General features: G+C 36.6%; 1 protein-coding gene and 1 long non-coding RNA gene across 4 annotated transcripts in view; one reads left to right on the top strand and one right to left on the bottom strand.

Moving 5' to 3' along the window:
• LOC145678558 (uncharacterized) overlaps positions 1-16,634 on the top strand; it is a 154,708-nt gene that overhangs the window by 7,217 nt on the left and 130,857 nt on the right. The window lies entirely within an intron of this gene.
• Positions 1-16,634, bottom strand: part of LOC145678554 (meiosis-specific nuclear structural protein 1-like) — a 190,008-nt gene that overhangs the window by 136,172 nt on the left and 37,202 nt on the right. For all 3 annotated transcript variants that reach the window (XM_081748841.1, XM_081748840.1, XM_081748842.1), the window contains exons 2-3: positions 6,488-6,560; positions 4,464-4,643 (exon numbers count right to left, since the gene is read on the bottom strand). In XM_081748841.1, coding sequence (XP_081604967.1) covers positions 4,464-4,643; positions 6,488-6,490 — 183 coding nt within the window. In that variant the 5' untranslated portion in view covers positions 6,491-6,560. The remainder of the gene's footprint in view (positions 1-4,463; positions 4,644-6,487; positions 6,561-16,634) is intronic.

Here is a 16,634-nt window from a genome sequence, read left to right as displayed (position 1 = left end):
TGTTTGGTTCTTTCAATTTCAAAATGTGGTTTCGCAGTGATTTTTATGCACTGACGGAGTAATTTCATATGCGTCACAGCAATGTTTCTCCTTAAACTGAGAACTTAACAGCGAGGGTGCGACCTCCTCGCTATGTGCGCCTTCATCCATCGCGACCTAGGCATCAAAGTAGCGACCGCGACTTAAACCTCGACTTCGATCGCGATGTAACTTCGGCATGCATTTACCCTAAGACATCATTAAGAAAAAAAAAAAAGTAACGTGTGACGCCTGTGGAGGAAACTTAAATATTTCTGTAAAAGTGTTGACTATGACCTTCCGCTACCCTTCACCCTTAGTTCAGGTTTATTTGTCCTAATGAAATAAGATTTAAACATGTCCCTTTGGATAGCAGACGTTGCTTGGATAATCTTCACATTCTTAAAAGTGTAGTTGGATATCCCTATATGTTTTGTGTTGGAGTTTAGCGTCACTTCCAGCATCGAGGCTATATAATACGAGGGTTACAGTTTAAGTGGAATCCGAACCACCATAATGCGTTCAAATCTTAATGCCTTCCCACTGGGAAGAATCCGCGCTAGGTATTAGACAAGCTATGAGGGGTGAATCTCTTATATAATCCTTAACTCTGGTATTGATGTTGCTCCTGGCTATAACAATGTATGAATTATCACACTGGCAGATGGGTTTTAGAGTCCCATGCATGAGTAACTTCTTAACACAAAAGATAATTTGAAAAAAGAAAATTAAATAAGAGGATAAATAAACAAAGATAATATTGTCACTTCTATTATTAATTCCTCTAATGATACATTTAATACAAGATTATTCAATACTGAATTAAGAACTGGCGTCAAACATCTTACATAAGGATTCAGGACCAATTACGCATAGATATTATATATATATATATATATACAGTATATATATACATACAAGGTTGTTCAATAAGTTTTGTCGTTCGATACGAAACACACTAGTGTATGGGGTGACATATCTGTGATTAGTCAATGTATTCTCACTGAACTGCAATACACTTGTTCCAGTGCTCTTCCAATTTATGGATGCCTTTCCTGAAATGAGACTCCGGAAGACTGTCGAAATACGTGTCCACGGCTGCTATGACCTCAGCATTTGATGCAAATCATTTTCCACGCAGGAATTTTTTGAGATGTGAGAACAACCAGATGTCTGAGGTAACTTAATCCGGCGAATAGGGAGGATGTTGCAGCAATTCGTCATTTAAATCACTGATTTTGGCAAAGATGTTTTGAGCTGTATGACAGGGTACGTTGTCGTGATGGTAAAGAATTTTTTTCTTGTGTAAGTCAGGTCTTTTCTCACGACGTTTAACATCCAGCTGGTCCAAAAGATTACAATACTAATCTGCATTGATTGTTTTACCTGTTTGCAGGTAATCCACAAACAAAATCCCTTTTGCATCCCAAAACACCGACGCTAACACCTTTTTCACCGATTTCTGGACCCTCACTCGCTTCGGAGCAGAAGTACCGGATTCACATCACTCCTCAGCCTCTGGTTTTGATTCAGGATCATAGTGATAGCCCCACCTCTTATTCATTGTGATGAAACGACGTACAAAATCGTTTTTATCCTTTCGACAACACTCCAAATGTTGCTGCGAAAGTTGTATTTGCTTGTGTATTTGTTTCATTGTTAGCAAATGCGGCACCCATTTTTTGAAACCCAAAACGTCAGCCAAAATCTGGTCCACACTGCCTAATGAGCTATCCAGGGCTTCTACTAAATCTCTCTCGGTGACTCGACGATCTTTCAAAACCATATTCTCTATTTTTTCCACGATTTCTCGTGTTGATGCCTTTTTGGACATCATTCACGTCGATCGTCTTCAAGACTTGCCCGACCGCGTTTGGATTCTGTAACCCATCTTTCTACTGTTCTCAGTGATGGTGAAGAGTCCTTATACACTTACCAATCGTATATGGATTTGTTTTGGAGCTACACATTCCAAAACTAGGAATTTTATCACTGTACGTTATTCTATCACTGTTAAATTTTGTCCATTAAAAAAAATAGTTACACGTTTACTTTGACCAGCTGTAACGATACGAATGAGTTAACGCATCTACATGAAACTTCATACGTGTTCACCACAAAGTCGTGTTATCTGTAGGAACATACAATAACGAACCTACTAGCACCATCTCGTATTGCACAACAAAACTTATTGAACAACCTGGTATATATATATACACAGTATATTGTAATGTCCCACGTGATGTAGTGAATAAACAATTCTACACGTCAGTGTTTACAAACACCACCACGTAGTTTGGCAAGAGGATTCCACACCAGATGGATCTACAATCACCTGTAGACGACGGGCTTCTGGCCCCTCCCACAGAGCAGCAGCGCCACCGCCACCCAAGGAACCCTATAAATTGGCTGGACGACGGCAATTCTGTACCAGTTTTCTGGTGACCCTCCTACTGTTTGCCACGGAACATTTGGAGTAATCTAACCCCAGACCTCTAGTCTGCTACGGGACTACGTCTATCCTATCTCCTGGCTTAGCCTGTTACGGGGCTCTGTCTGGGAATCCTAACCACAGCCGCTTAGCCTGTTACGGGATCCTGTCTGCGACCTTACGGTCAAAGACTCCCTTTAACTAACCTTGTATACTAGAGAGATTATTTGTACATTATTTTGTAAAAATACTTTTATAGTGAAACTTTTATAATAAAAGCCGGTAGTGGGAGTCGATTCCGGACACACTTTTATTAATGTTCTACCTATACCTATATGGGACAAAGTTTTACAATATATATATAGTAATATACCCAATTATGCAACGCCTACCAGCCACGTACTGTATGTCATCAAAGCAGACTACCCCCCGGTGTCACATGTCACCGAAGAAAGAAAACGTCATATACTGCAGGCCAGTGCCGAAAGGGACCCGATGATTCGCTTAAAAAGAGCAACAGCCAGCACTACCTCGGGGTCAGTCTAAGCCCGAAATTGACTGCAAACAACCTCTCCCGCTCTGTTCGGCTGCAATGGGCTATGGAGCATCCTAAATAACACCCGAATCACACAAATTGAAAAGAAAGGAATTAAAGAGCCCACTGTTTGGGATGCTCTTTTTATTAACTCTTTCAATTTAAGAATTTTGTATTCCTGTACTATTCTTTTGTAATAAAAGGTGGTGAATGAAACATAAAGTTCTCATATTTCAACTCTCCTACCACCCCGGTACCTACAAATCATATGTATACAGGTGTGTACGTGCATGCTTCCATATGTACATCTGCGGAAATACTTCTGTTAGTGCAATTTCTTGATCTTTTGCAAAATTTTCATGAACGGTTTGCATTTAACGATTTTCTTAAGCCTTTTGTGACATTTTGGGATGGTTTAAGTATGACACACTGTGGCATTTATAAAATACCATCAAGTAAAGCGAAGATTTTGAGAGATGTAGGTCAATTAATGTGAACTCGTCAGTTTGTAATTAGAAAGAAGTTAAATATACTAGTGTTGGGTAAGGTTTTCATAGTTCTCAATACTGTTAGAACCAAATCTTCAGGAAGCCTCTTAAACTGTACATTATAAACGTGAATAAAATTAATAAATTAAAGAAAATGTCACTCAACATGCTATTTCAAATTATCGATTGTATTTGCAGCATCTAAGAAGTTTCGAGTTGTCAATGACTTGATTTTAATACTTTTTTCTTTTTCCTTTCCTTTCCTCTATTTTACTATTCTATTGAAGTAAGAACTATAGTGGTTTTCAAAGCTAAACGAAGTTTTCTTATCAGCAGTAAAACTGTCATATGGTTGTTAACGGCCACGTGCGGTTTGTCAACCAGTTGGATGTTGCCGGTATTACAAAAGCTTAGCCGCTGTCCCTGTCGTCAGGGTAAACAATGAAGTCTCGAACTATTCTTTCTGAGTGTTGCAAACCAATAAGCAGATACACAACACCAGAATAACCATTTAAAATAGGGATAAAATACGTACAGGTAATTCAACAAGTAATTTTCTCTCCTATTAATATAATAATAATAATAATAATAATAATAATAATAATAATAGTTTTTACGTCCGAGCCGTTTCGGGCTACTGTGCATTTTCGGTAATGCTCGGAAACTAGAATAAATCCTGGACCGCGCGTTGGACCGATATTGTAGCTACTTAAAACAAAAGAAAGGCTATTATGATAGACAATGTACGGTTTCCAATGGCTTGATCAGATATTATTTTCATTCACTCATACTATTCTCCTTTCCTGCTTACCTTCACACAACTTACACTACCGATTGTTAGGTTTTTGTAAGTTGAAAACTTTATATTATATATATATATATATATATATATATATATATATATATATATATATATATATATATATATATATATATATATATATCAAAAATTCAAACTATTTTTTTAAATGTAGCAAACATTATATCTTACCTTTATCAGATTATTTTCGGTTTCGGCTTCAAGCCTCTCTTGATGCAGCCTGTGCATGAACCTTCTTTGCTCTCCCCGTTCATCTATTTCTACTCGTTGGCGAACAACAAGTTCTCCGAAAGCTTGCTGACGCACAAGTTCATTGAACGAATCCCTGTCAAACTGAGCCTTCCGATTAGCCTATTAAAATAATAAAAATAAGACATAATAAAGTAACTGAAATAATAATACTTTTTGCGTTTTATTTTAATATTACATTAAGAGTTGCTTCCTTCACCCTTTTGTGCTGAAATTCGTTTCTTAAATCAGTAGCTTCGTTAGCAATTTTACCCGGATTGCTCTTTTTGGAACACATTTTAAATTGATAAACTAAAGAAAAAATCGAGTTATCGTAAACCACTGATTTAAAGGGCCTCGAATAAACGGGTTTCCGATTTAACCGTCAGAACTTGACTAATGTAGCAAATGTAACTGGGCGAAAAAAAAAAAAAAATCGGAAGTGTTGGCTTATTGTGGACATTCCAGGCAGTTTAGATCTTTGACTATTAACATACAACGTTCAACTAGGAAGTAACTGAAACTTGAATCTTTTATATATTCGGGTAAACGAAGTTGTAAAAATTTTTTCGCTACAAATATGGTATATAAATTAAATATTTTATATTTACGTTGCACAACACAATTTTAAGTATATCCCACTTTAAATATTGTTCATAACACAATTCGTTATTAAATGTAATTCCGATTTTCCGAACACTCTTAGCCCCAATTAGTCCGTTAAATGGAGTTACTGTATATCTCTCTTACCGGAACAATGGGAAAAGAATAAACATATCGTTCAGAGGGGAATGTTCAGATAATCCTCCAGAAAAGGTATGTGTAATTTCCTTTCCAAATAACCTTACTGGACTATGTGCTTATTTCTAAGGCATACTGACAGAATAAGGCTCTGAGCATAGTAAATCAAACACCTAAAGCGCGCAATTCTTACTCGTTTCTAGGCTTGATCGCAAAATATGGTCCAACTGTTTTCATGACGTCCGTGTTGGGGTGACACTCTATTGCTCAGTAGTGTATATCTAATATACAGCAACTCTTTCTCTAGTGCTTCCTTCAGTTCAAGGTACTTAATAGCATATGAAACCATGGAACCTTTTGCTTCTTAATCACAAGGAGTTCAGATTTCTTACAAATAATTATTCTATAGATGTATTTTACCTGTACGAAGAACAAGCATTCCAGCTTATCAGTTGACTATAGCTTGCTTTAGAACGCTAAATTTTCTATAGAACTTCATCATGATTTTTAAATGGTTGAACGGTCTCTTCTCTTCAGCGTTTTCTGTTGCGCCACTTCTTAAACTTAATTGTTCTACGGAGATCGTTTTTTACTTATACCTACTGTTATTAATTTTCGTATATATTGCTTATGTTCTGCATTGTTTTAGAAAACAAATTTGTATTGTTAATTCGTATTTCTCTTTCCCTTTTACCCTGAACTCCTCTCACTTTTAGTAGTAGTACTTCCTATCTTTGTGGCTGTATCCATCAATATTTCTTATTTTATTGTTTGTTACCTATTGGCATGTCCAAATCCTGCTCTAGTACGGCGAGACAGTTCTTCAATTTCAGTTACGTTGGTTTTAAAATAAATTTTCCTGTCTACAAATGTGTTTCCCCACAAGCATTCTTCCCTTCAATTCAGTTCATCGATGCAGTTTACAACCTTTAGTCTTGAGTATACATATCACCGGTCACACGGCAAACTTATCAAACTGCAAAATCAATGTTTAAAGAAACTCGTATTTGCAAGTATCTTTAAATAAAGAAATAAATAATAAACAGATATCCGTTTTACACGATCGAAAGTAATGAAACAAATGATAGTTGACGTGTAAACATTTTAGTTTGTATTCGGATCCCAATACTGAATATACAATCACAAAAGAAAATAGTCAAAACTATACACTAGGGACTATGATTGCCGACACATGTCTAACATAGAATAGAAAATAATTTTCTTACCATTTCGCCCGATCTTCAAGATGATGATGAACTACCTTTATATCAATGTAAGTGGTTGCCCACACAATCACTTCTGAAAAAAAAATACAAAACGAAGTTTTAAAAAACTGAACTGAAATTAAATATTTTACTTAAAATAATAATAATAAATTCCTGACTGTGGAAAGCCAATTTTACACACACACAAATATATATATATATATATATATATATATATATATATATATATATATATAATTCTTAAATAAACTTAATCTTTGTTGTGTTGAGTTGAATGATGTTCACTTTCCTTAAGATTATGGACTGTGCAAATGTATCACCGACTGGTGGTAACGAACCTACTGGGCCCGTGTGGGCTTGCCATCAACAGTCACTGATCCATTTACCAAGCCAATCATCTCCGGAAAATAGAACTCAAATTTGCCCAAATAAAAAGATTCCAGAGCCTCTTCCATCTCAACTCACAGTCCGGTATCCAGGCCTGCAGTTCATCATCCGCATCCCATCGTGAAATAGGTTGCGAACCACAAACTACCGACACAGGACATCGACCTACGAGTGGAGCTGGCAATGAGCACCATGGAGATTTTGTCTGTAATGGCCCTACCAAAATAAAAAAAAAAAAATCTCATCAGAATTCCAAACAGAATTTAGTAGCGCAACGGAAATAATAATAATAATAAAATATCCGAACTAAGATTTTGATCAAACTGGTTGAAAAGAAATGAATTTCTGTAGGCTCGGCTGTCTCAATCCCCGGTCACACTAAGGAAAAAATCTTTTTTTCTTCGATTCACAGCAATTAACCTTTCATTTTACCAGTAAAAGAATTGTGTAAGTACTGCTCTGAACCTTGTCCATATTTCACATACTATTAAAATATAACTGTACTCATATTACTACTTTAAAACTAAAAGATACGTTCTTGAGCTCGAAAAGAAAGATATTCCTTCACGGCTAATAATTTATTCACATCATTCACTCAAATAGAATGATAGGAAGTTCCATTAAAAAAAAAAAAAAAAAAAAAAAAAAAAAGTCTTTTACATTTTCTTGAACTGATATACCCATCAGAAACAAAATAAACAAAAGAAAGTAACATTAAATTTTACTCATTTTCAGAGTCGAATCTTCCATCCAACATATTATTTACATCTCGTTCAGCTTTCAAGAATTTCTCAAATCTGCGTATTCATCAACATTCTCAATATTGCAGACATTTACACAAAGACGACACAAGACAAAACAATGAAAATTACTAAACACAGCAAATTTAATATACGTCAAACAAATTTAAAGCATATATTTTCTTCTAAAACATCTGTGCATCCTGGTTGTGTCCGGCATAGAGGGTTTACGCATTCATTTGCTACCTCACCTTTGAAGCTCGGACCTCATAGCATAACAAATCGCACAGGAAAACACCCACAAGAAAAATACACAATATCTAAACCTAACATCCCTAACCTATCCTAACCTAACCTAACTAACTATATTACCTTAACCTAAAGAAGACACATACAGGGTGTCCGAGAAGTCCTTCCCTGATTATAGAAATTGATAACTCAGGCTAGAAATAAGATAGAAATATGAAACTGGTGTTGAATTGTTTACAAACTATAAAAGTTTTTGTCTGTGTTATGTTTGTTCTGTTTTACCAAGTCTCAATTTTGTTTGTTTTAGGTTTGTAGTACGTAAGTAAGAAGTCCAAGAAGCCATGCCAACCAACCAGGAGAAGGCAGTGTGTCCTGTGGTACCATGAGACACGATCACCAACCACGGTGCAGAGACAGTTCCAAACAACATTTGGGAGGACTCCACCTGATGTCAAGAGCATTAAAGCCTGGTATGAGAAGTTCAAGAACACAGGATCGGTTGCTGACCTTCCGAGGTCTGGTCGACCAAGAACCTCAGCAGACACGGTGGAGGCTGTGCGGCAGTCTTTTCTGAGAAGTCCTAAGAAATCGGTGCGCAGGGCCTCACGTGAATTACAGATGCCAAAAAGCTCTATCCATGACATTTTACACAAACGTTTATTGTTTCGTGCTTACAAAGTGCAACTCGTTCAGGCCTTGTTGCCCGACGACGGTACACGTCGATATGACTTTGCGGTCGAAATGCTATCACGTATTGCGGACGATAATGGTTATCTCAGACGAATTGCCTTTTCCGACGAAGCGACATTCTTTGTCAGTGGAGTAGTGAATCGCCATAATGTACGCATTTGGGGTTCAGAACCCCCCAGGGAGGTCAGCGAATAACCGCAGTCGTTGCATCGATCCCTCCAGTGATGTTGGCTAATGTGTGGATGGAAATTGAATATCGCCTAGATGTGCTACGTGCTACCAAGGGTGCTCATGTGGAAGTGTACTGATGTGACCAAAACTTTTATAGTTTGTAAACAATTCAACACCAGTTTCATATTTCTATCTTATTTCTAGCCTGAGTTATCAATTTCTATAATCAGGGAAGGACTTCTCGGACACCCTGTATATAAAGCACTTTTATTAGACACAAAATACTCTTTATAGCTACCACAGATTTGCAAGGATGTATCTGTTATCAGTTACTGTGTCGCTTCAAAATTTTCACTCTCTCTAATTAAATACTGAAATTTCAAGCAGAAATATATTTTAACTGTATTTTTAACTTATTTCGATGGGTATCAGAATATAGTTGCTGAGATCTGAACTGCTGACGACAATTTCCTGTTACCGGTACCAAAACCATGTCCCCTTATGGTAAACGCTAGCCGTGATCTTGACATCTGTTTCAAAATTAAAACCTTTGGAAAATTAAGCAAAGAGAAGCACGATGCAAAATTTTAAACTTTGGGCAGTACTTCGATTTTCAAAAATAAATAAAAATGAAATGAAATCTTTGAGTTTTACGTCCCACGGTTATGCCGGTTAGACTAAAGGAGACGGTGATGATGAGAGATGAGTGAAATGGTGGAATGAAGAAAGTGGGAGGAAACGGGAGAACCCCGAGAAAACCCACGAGGACGGTGTTTGTCCACCACAAAGTTCACTTGGCGAGGGCTGGGATCGAACCCGAGACCACAAGCACCAGAGGTGAACGCTCTACCACTGAGCCACCGCGCCTCCTCAAAAATAAAAAATTTAGAGGTTATAAAATCTAAAATTTCTTTTTTATCTTTGGGGAAATGTATTTATTTATTTCTTATTTAAAATGGCGGAGTTAAGGCATAACCTTTTCTTCCACTCAACCATTTACACTTTTAAGTCGGATCTTATTATTTTTTTTTTTATGACGAGAATAAAAATGATATACAGTTACGCGCGTTAAAGAGTTACCGACGTACAGAACAATACAGAAAATAAAACATGAAAATGAAACTTATTACATATAAAATAAACACTAAAACAAACAAGAGACAATGCTAAAGACATGTTAAACTATACAAGGAGAAACAAAGACATCAATCTTGATTATATATAACATAAAATACATTCCTATGATTCACTATCTATAGATAAAATGATGCACCTACTTAAGTGATTGTGAATAATGTATACGTTCATTCACGTGTATCAGAAGGGAATAGAAAAGAAAATAAGAAGAAATAGAAAGAGAAAAAGAAAACGAACGACTGCATGGTAACGCCAGGAATAGTTTCGTGTGTAACAACTTTTTTTTTTTTTTTTTTTTAACTTACTGAAGACCTTCATTAGAAAGATATTCTTTAAGCCGACGTTTAAAAGTCAACACTGAACCAGAGTTTCTGATGCTTTCAGAGGTGTCATTCCAAGCTTTCGTGGCAAATAGTGTGAAAGATTTGGAAAAGAAATTAGATTTGTGCGTTTGAACGGCGAGTGTTGTATTTCCTTTAGAACGGGTATTTAGTGGGTGAGTATCGCCGAGAAATTTAAATTTAGAGGATAGATAAGTAGGTTTCTTACAATTAATTATTTTATATAAAAGTGTTAGAGAATGAATGCGGCGGTGGGTGCTTAGATTGCACCATCCTAGTTGCCGATAACAATGGGAGATGTGGTCGAAGCGCTTTTTTATTAAATATGAATCGAACGCAGGCATTCTGAATGCGCTGTAAACGTTTCGCCAGATCTTCGGTTAAATCAACATACGCTGCATCACAATAATCTAAATAAGAGATTACCAATGACTGAACCAGGGACGCTTTAATGGATTCCGGAAGAAGGTTTTTCAAACGCTGAAGAGAATGGATGGAGCCGTAAGCTTTCCTGCATACTTTATTAATATGGTCTGTCCAATTTAGGAATTTATCGATCTGGAGTCCTAGGCTATTGACGCTATCGCTTACAGGAATGGCTACGTTGTTTACAAGAACATTCGGTAGGCTTGTAATATTGATTGTGGAGAGTAGTTTACGAGAACCAAGCATGATATATTTTGATTTAGTTGGGTTTACTTGCAGTCCAATTTTACGTGCCCATGTGCAGATATTTACAATGTCACTGTTTAAGTGATCAATCGCGGTGGTTAAATTTAGGGGACGAGTGGTTAAATAGCATTGTATATCATCTGCATATAAGAGATATTTACAATGGCTGATGTGCTCAGGTAAATCGTTGATGTATAAGGAAAACAGAAGAGGTCCTAGGACGCTGCCCTGCGGGACTCCACATGGAACAAGTTTCGTATTGGAACATATGTTATTAGTGACAACTTTTTGTTTTCTATTTGATAAATAGGAGCTAAACCAAGATAAAGTTGACTGGGAAAAGTTGTAGAAGGAAGACAGTTTGGCAATTAGTATGTCATGGTCTATAGTTTGGAAAGCTTCAGAAAAATCTAGTACGGATAACAATGTAACTTGGCGTTCATCCATAGCGGCACGAATATCATCAGTGATATTTACTAGAGCAGTGCAAGTGCTGTGCTGAGATCTGAAACCTGACTGAAACGGTTTTAAGATGTTATTTTTTTCGAGGAACTTAGTTAATTGGTCATGTATTATATGTTCTAATGCCTTGGAGAGTGCAGGAAGTATACTAATACGGCGAAGATCTGCTTTTGTTGGATTTTTAGTTTTAGGCAATGGGTGAACGTGAGAGAGTTTCCAAATTGACGGAAATTCTCCGGTTGTGATGGAACTATTAAAAATATGCACAATGACATCTATAATGAACGGTAATACTTTTTTAATAAGAATGATTGGCAAGTCGTCAGCTCCTGAGGCAGGTGATTTGATTTTGTTTATTGCCTTCATAACTTCCGGAGCAGTGACGAGGTGAAGGTTAAATATATTGTTTACAGGGTTCGTTTTTTTAATATTCTTCAAAGTATTGATTTTATCTGGGGTGTCTTCCATTTCAATTCAGGTAGAGCATGTACCATCACCATCTCAGATATTGTTGAAACTTTTTTTTATAGCAACTAGACATGTTTTTAAAAGACCCATATTTTTTTTGTTTTGTTGAAAAAAATTTTCCCGTCAAGTAATGGACCATCAAAGACGGGGAGTACAATTTATGAATTGTAGAAGACATGGAAAATGGTCAACTTCGGAGCCTCACCATTCGGCTATGGAGACAGGTAGTTATAATTCTTGTTGTGGTATGTACATAGGTATATAAATAAACTATATTTTATTATAATTTGGTTTGTGCATGCGTATCTTTTTGTACATAAATTAACAAATGAGTGTCAATTTATCTGAAAAGTCGAAGTTTGCGAATTTTTTCGAACACTTCCGGTTCGAATTTTAAAATTCTGTTTTCACGGTTGGTAACACCTAGCTACCCTCTTTCCGAAAAAAAAAAATTGTATCGCTTCTGTGTGCAACCGTTTTGTCGCAAAAAATTCGAGAAATTGTAAAATTTTCAAAAATCGCCATTTTTGGGCGCCATTTTCTCGAAAATACCATCTTTTAAAATTCTGAAATTTTGTCAGATGGTTCAACTTTACATGAATAATAAACACATCAAATACCATTCTCGACCAATGCTTCATGAATTAACTGCAGCCTTTTAAAGTTAGCGAAGTTTCGTTAACTTTGATGTCCCAGTTAGCAACACTGGGAACAATAAAAGTGCAATGATTTGATTACCTTAGCTTGATGATTTGTGGTTCACATTCATTAAATGAAGAATAAAAGGTTTTCTTGACTGTTTTTTTTTATTATTTTTATTTTGATCAAGAAGGCTCTCTGAAATAGTAAAATGAGCCCCCCCCCCTTCTCCTCCGTTTTCTTAAACCGAAATAATCTGAGGTGGAAATTACGATTACGAAACACACAAATTTTAAGTTTACTTGAAATAGCCATCCAATAAATTCTGATGATCTACAAAAAGCCTGAACTATTACCTCAGTGATGATTTGGAATGCTCCAGACAAAGTCTCAATTAAGTGCGATGTCATTACAGTGATCGAAAAAGGACAAAGAGTTTAAAAAAGAAAAGAAACGTTTTCTTACACGTTCCAAAGAAATTTACTGACTTTTTAAACAGAACAATCAGCAACCTGCGAGGGAAATGTGTGTGTGTGTGTGTAGTGCAAATTTTAAGTTAGCTGCTACTGCGTTGCTACAAATCAAGGGTGCAGCCTGTACTAAAGCTGTCATGAGTGACCTATTTCCTTTAGTAGTATGATCCGTAGAAAATAACAACTGTCTTCTTCAAGAATGTGGTGAATGTCCTGGAGTGGAAGGAATAAGTGTGGAGTCTTTAATTATTGATCCTGATGAAAATGAAAGTGTTACGTATGCCATATGGGAAAACAATAATCTCGTTAAAAAACTGTGCCACTTTCTATTTTCGTATCGTACATTGCTTGTTTAACTGTAAGAATTGTAATTCATGACTACATCAAGAAAATCCAAAGAGAATTAATTGCTACCGAAAAGCACCATATAAAATTTCAAGATACAAATTCTATTTTACTTCATGTAGGCTTCGCTGAAAACTGGACTGTTATTCTGCAAAGTGAAATTCAGAGTTATCACCGGAATATGAAACAACTGACAGTTTTGTTGTAATAAACGACGATAAAACACACGATTCGGCCCATGTACTCATAGTCATAGACAAGATTCTAAAAAATACTCGAAGAAAAGCGAAAATATATTTTATAAAAAAAGGTTTGAATGCGAGAAAATAAGTGTCTACAATTTCCCAAACCGTGTCAGTGATTTCTGATGGTGCTGCATCCCACTTTAAAAATCGCTTTCAGATGTTCGAGATGCAGACAGGTCGGAAAAAGGAGTGGTTTTGCAGTGAAACCGACCATGCAAGGGTCTCTGCGACGGTATTGAGGGGGGGGGGGGGAGGTGTAAAGAATGTGTCAACGCGGCATAACCTTAGGCAAATACAGGTACACAGTATTAAAACCGCAGAAGGAAAAAAAATGAAATCTTTAAGTTTTACGTCCCACGGTTATGCCGGTTAGGCTAAAGGAGACGGTGATTATGAGAAATAAATGAAATGGTGGAATCCAGAAAGTGGGAGGAAACGGGATAACCCCGAGAAAACTCACGAGCACGGTGCGGCGGCCACCGCAAAGCCCACACGGCGCGATCTGGAATCGAACCAGGGACCCCAAGCACCGGAGGTGAACGCTCTACCACTGAGCCACCGCGCCCCCACTAAAACCGCAGAAGAATTCGTGTGTGTAGTGCAAGTACAAACTCCGGGTATTACTCTCGTTTTGTTGCCTGGAACTGAATTCGACGACTTCCGGAAGAAAAAAAGGGAAAGTATGCGACCGGTAACTGGTATTCAACGAAGTCATCTTTGGCTTTCGGAAAATGGCTTAGTTTTTTTATGGCAGTAACGGGTCACCATGAACTAACTTCATGCTTCCCCCAAAATCGAACTTCTGCAATTCAAAGTGTAGATTTAAGAAATCTGTAAAAAGGAACTTTTGTTACATACATATATGTATGATAACCAGTGGTGCGTAGCAGAAATATTATGAATAAATCATGAATTACATGAAGTTGAAATGCTGTTTATGCTTCCACATGGACCTTCAGCATTTGTGACTATCGACAATGTGCTACGCAGGGGCGGATCAAGGACGGACTTCTGGAAAGGGGGGGTGGGGTGATACTATACTGCTACTTAGAGCTACGAGCTCCAAACTCTGAGATCGGTTTCATTTATATATAAAATAAAAAAGTTTCTTCCCCCTAGATCCACTCCTGGACGAGTTGTGAGTGAGCCAACACCTATTGGAGCACCTGCACGGCTACATGCTATTAGCGAAGAAGACACCAATCAAGCAAATGATTGGTCCATGTAAAAAATCAGTGAAATTTTGTTTCCGAAGACCATTTTAAGTAAGTGAACTTGTTTCGTAATCGTAATTTCCACCTCAGATTATTTCGGTTTAAGAAAACGGAGGAGTAGGGGGAGGCTCATTTTACTATTTCAGAGAGCCTTCTTGATCAAAATAAAAATAATAATAAAAAAAAAAACAGTCAAGAAAACCTTTTATTCTTCATTTAATGAATGTGAACCACAAACATAATCAAATCATTGCACTTTTATTGTTCCCAGTGTTGCTGTGACATCAAAGTTAACGAAACTTCGCTAACTTTAAAAGGCTGCAGTTAATTCATGAAGCATTGGTCGAGAATGGTATTTGGTGTGTTTATTATTCATGTAAGGTTGAACCATCTGACAAAATTTCAGAATTTTAAAAGATGGTGTTTTCGAGAAAATGGCGCCCAAAAATGACAATTTTTGACAATTTTAAAATTTCTCGAATTTTTTGCGACAAAACGGTTGCACACAGAAGCGATACATTTTTTTTCGGAAAGTGGGTAGCTAGATGTTACCAACCGTGAAAACAGAATTTTAAAATTCGAACCGGAAGTGCTCGAAAAAAATTCGCAAACTTCGACTTTTCAGATAAATTGACGTTCATTTGTTAATTTATGTACAAAAAGATAGGCATGCGCAAACCAAATTATAATAAAATATAGTTTATTTGTATCCCTATGTACTAGTGCTCTCAAACGGGTCGGGTCGGGTCAATCGGGTCAGCTCGGGTCGGGTTATCGGGTCAGTTCACTTTGGTCAACTGAGTTTAGGTTGAGTTTAAACTCGGCTGGAGTCGAAAGCTGCTGTTTTTCACTAGCTGCCTAATTAAAAATAGGAATTTTCAATTGATTTTATAGAAACCATAAATCTATTTTGAACACTTGCAGCTAGTGTTTTTATGGTAAATGCTAATTTTTGTACTTGTGTGTACTTTAATTTTTAAATGTGGAAGATTGATTTTACCAATCGACTGTAATATTAATATCTACACCAATATGGAGTCTGGATTTAGAACAAAATTAGAAGTTGTTTAAGCAACACCAAAAGAGATATTGGATATGGACGACCAAGCCCAAGCAGGGCCGCGGCGGCTCAGTGGTAGAGAATTCATCTCTGGTGCATGGTGTCCAGTAGCGTAGCTAATTTTTTCAGGGGGGGCCAATGAAGGGCCCAAGAGGATTTTGAGGGGACCATCTCCAATATATATATATATATATGTGTGTGTGTTTGTGTGTGTATTCAAGGTGAATGTTTCCATTTTTGTGGTTCATGATTTTACTCTTTGGAAAACAGTGAAAATATAAGAATTTAATACCTCAAACAACTACGATTCATTAATGCAATTGATTTCTAATATTAGTAAATAGTTATTTAATCATGGCGTTTAAAATATGTGTAGCTGGTTGACTTAAGTAGAAGCAAACCCACTTTTACAGGTAAAGAAAATAACTTATAGGTTCATGCCTCTACTTGAAGAGGATCTTTCTATTCGTGTAGGCAACAGCAAACATATCCACAAGTTGTTAAAGATCTAACGATTTAGCAATTTTCTTCTCAATATAAAGTAACACTAAGCTTTTCAACCTATCATGAGTCATTGAATTGCGTATACAAGTCTTTAATCTTTTCAAAGAAGAGAATGACCTTTCACATGTAGCACTAGAAACTGATATAATCATAGAGATGATACCTAGCTTGTAGGTTTCTAGGTATGCGTTTTTGTAGACACAAAGATGATCAACGAAATTCGTTAAGGAATCAGCTTTGGTTTTCTTCTATCTTCATACAACTTAATTGTTAGAGCAACCCCCATTATGCTTTATTTCTTGTTTAATTATGCTTTTTTTTTCAAATTATGCTTTATTGTTAATTTCAAT

Source organism: Thermobia domestica, chromosome 2 (genome assembly GCF_964235325.1).
Source record: "Thermobia domestica chromosome 2, izTheDome1.hap1.1, whole genome shotgun sequence".
Classification (NCBI taxonomy): domain Eukaryota; kingdom Metazoa; phylum Arthropoda; class Insecta; order Zygentoma; family Lepismatidae; genus Thermobia; species Thermobia domestica.
The sequence above is the reverse complement of the archived record's forward strand: the minus strand, read 5'-3'. Positions and strand labels throughout refer to the sequence as shown.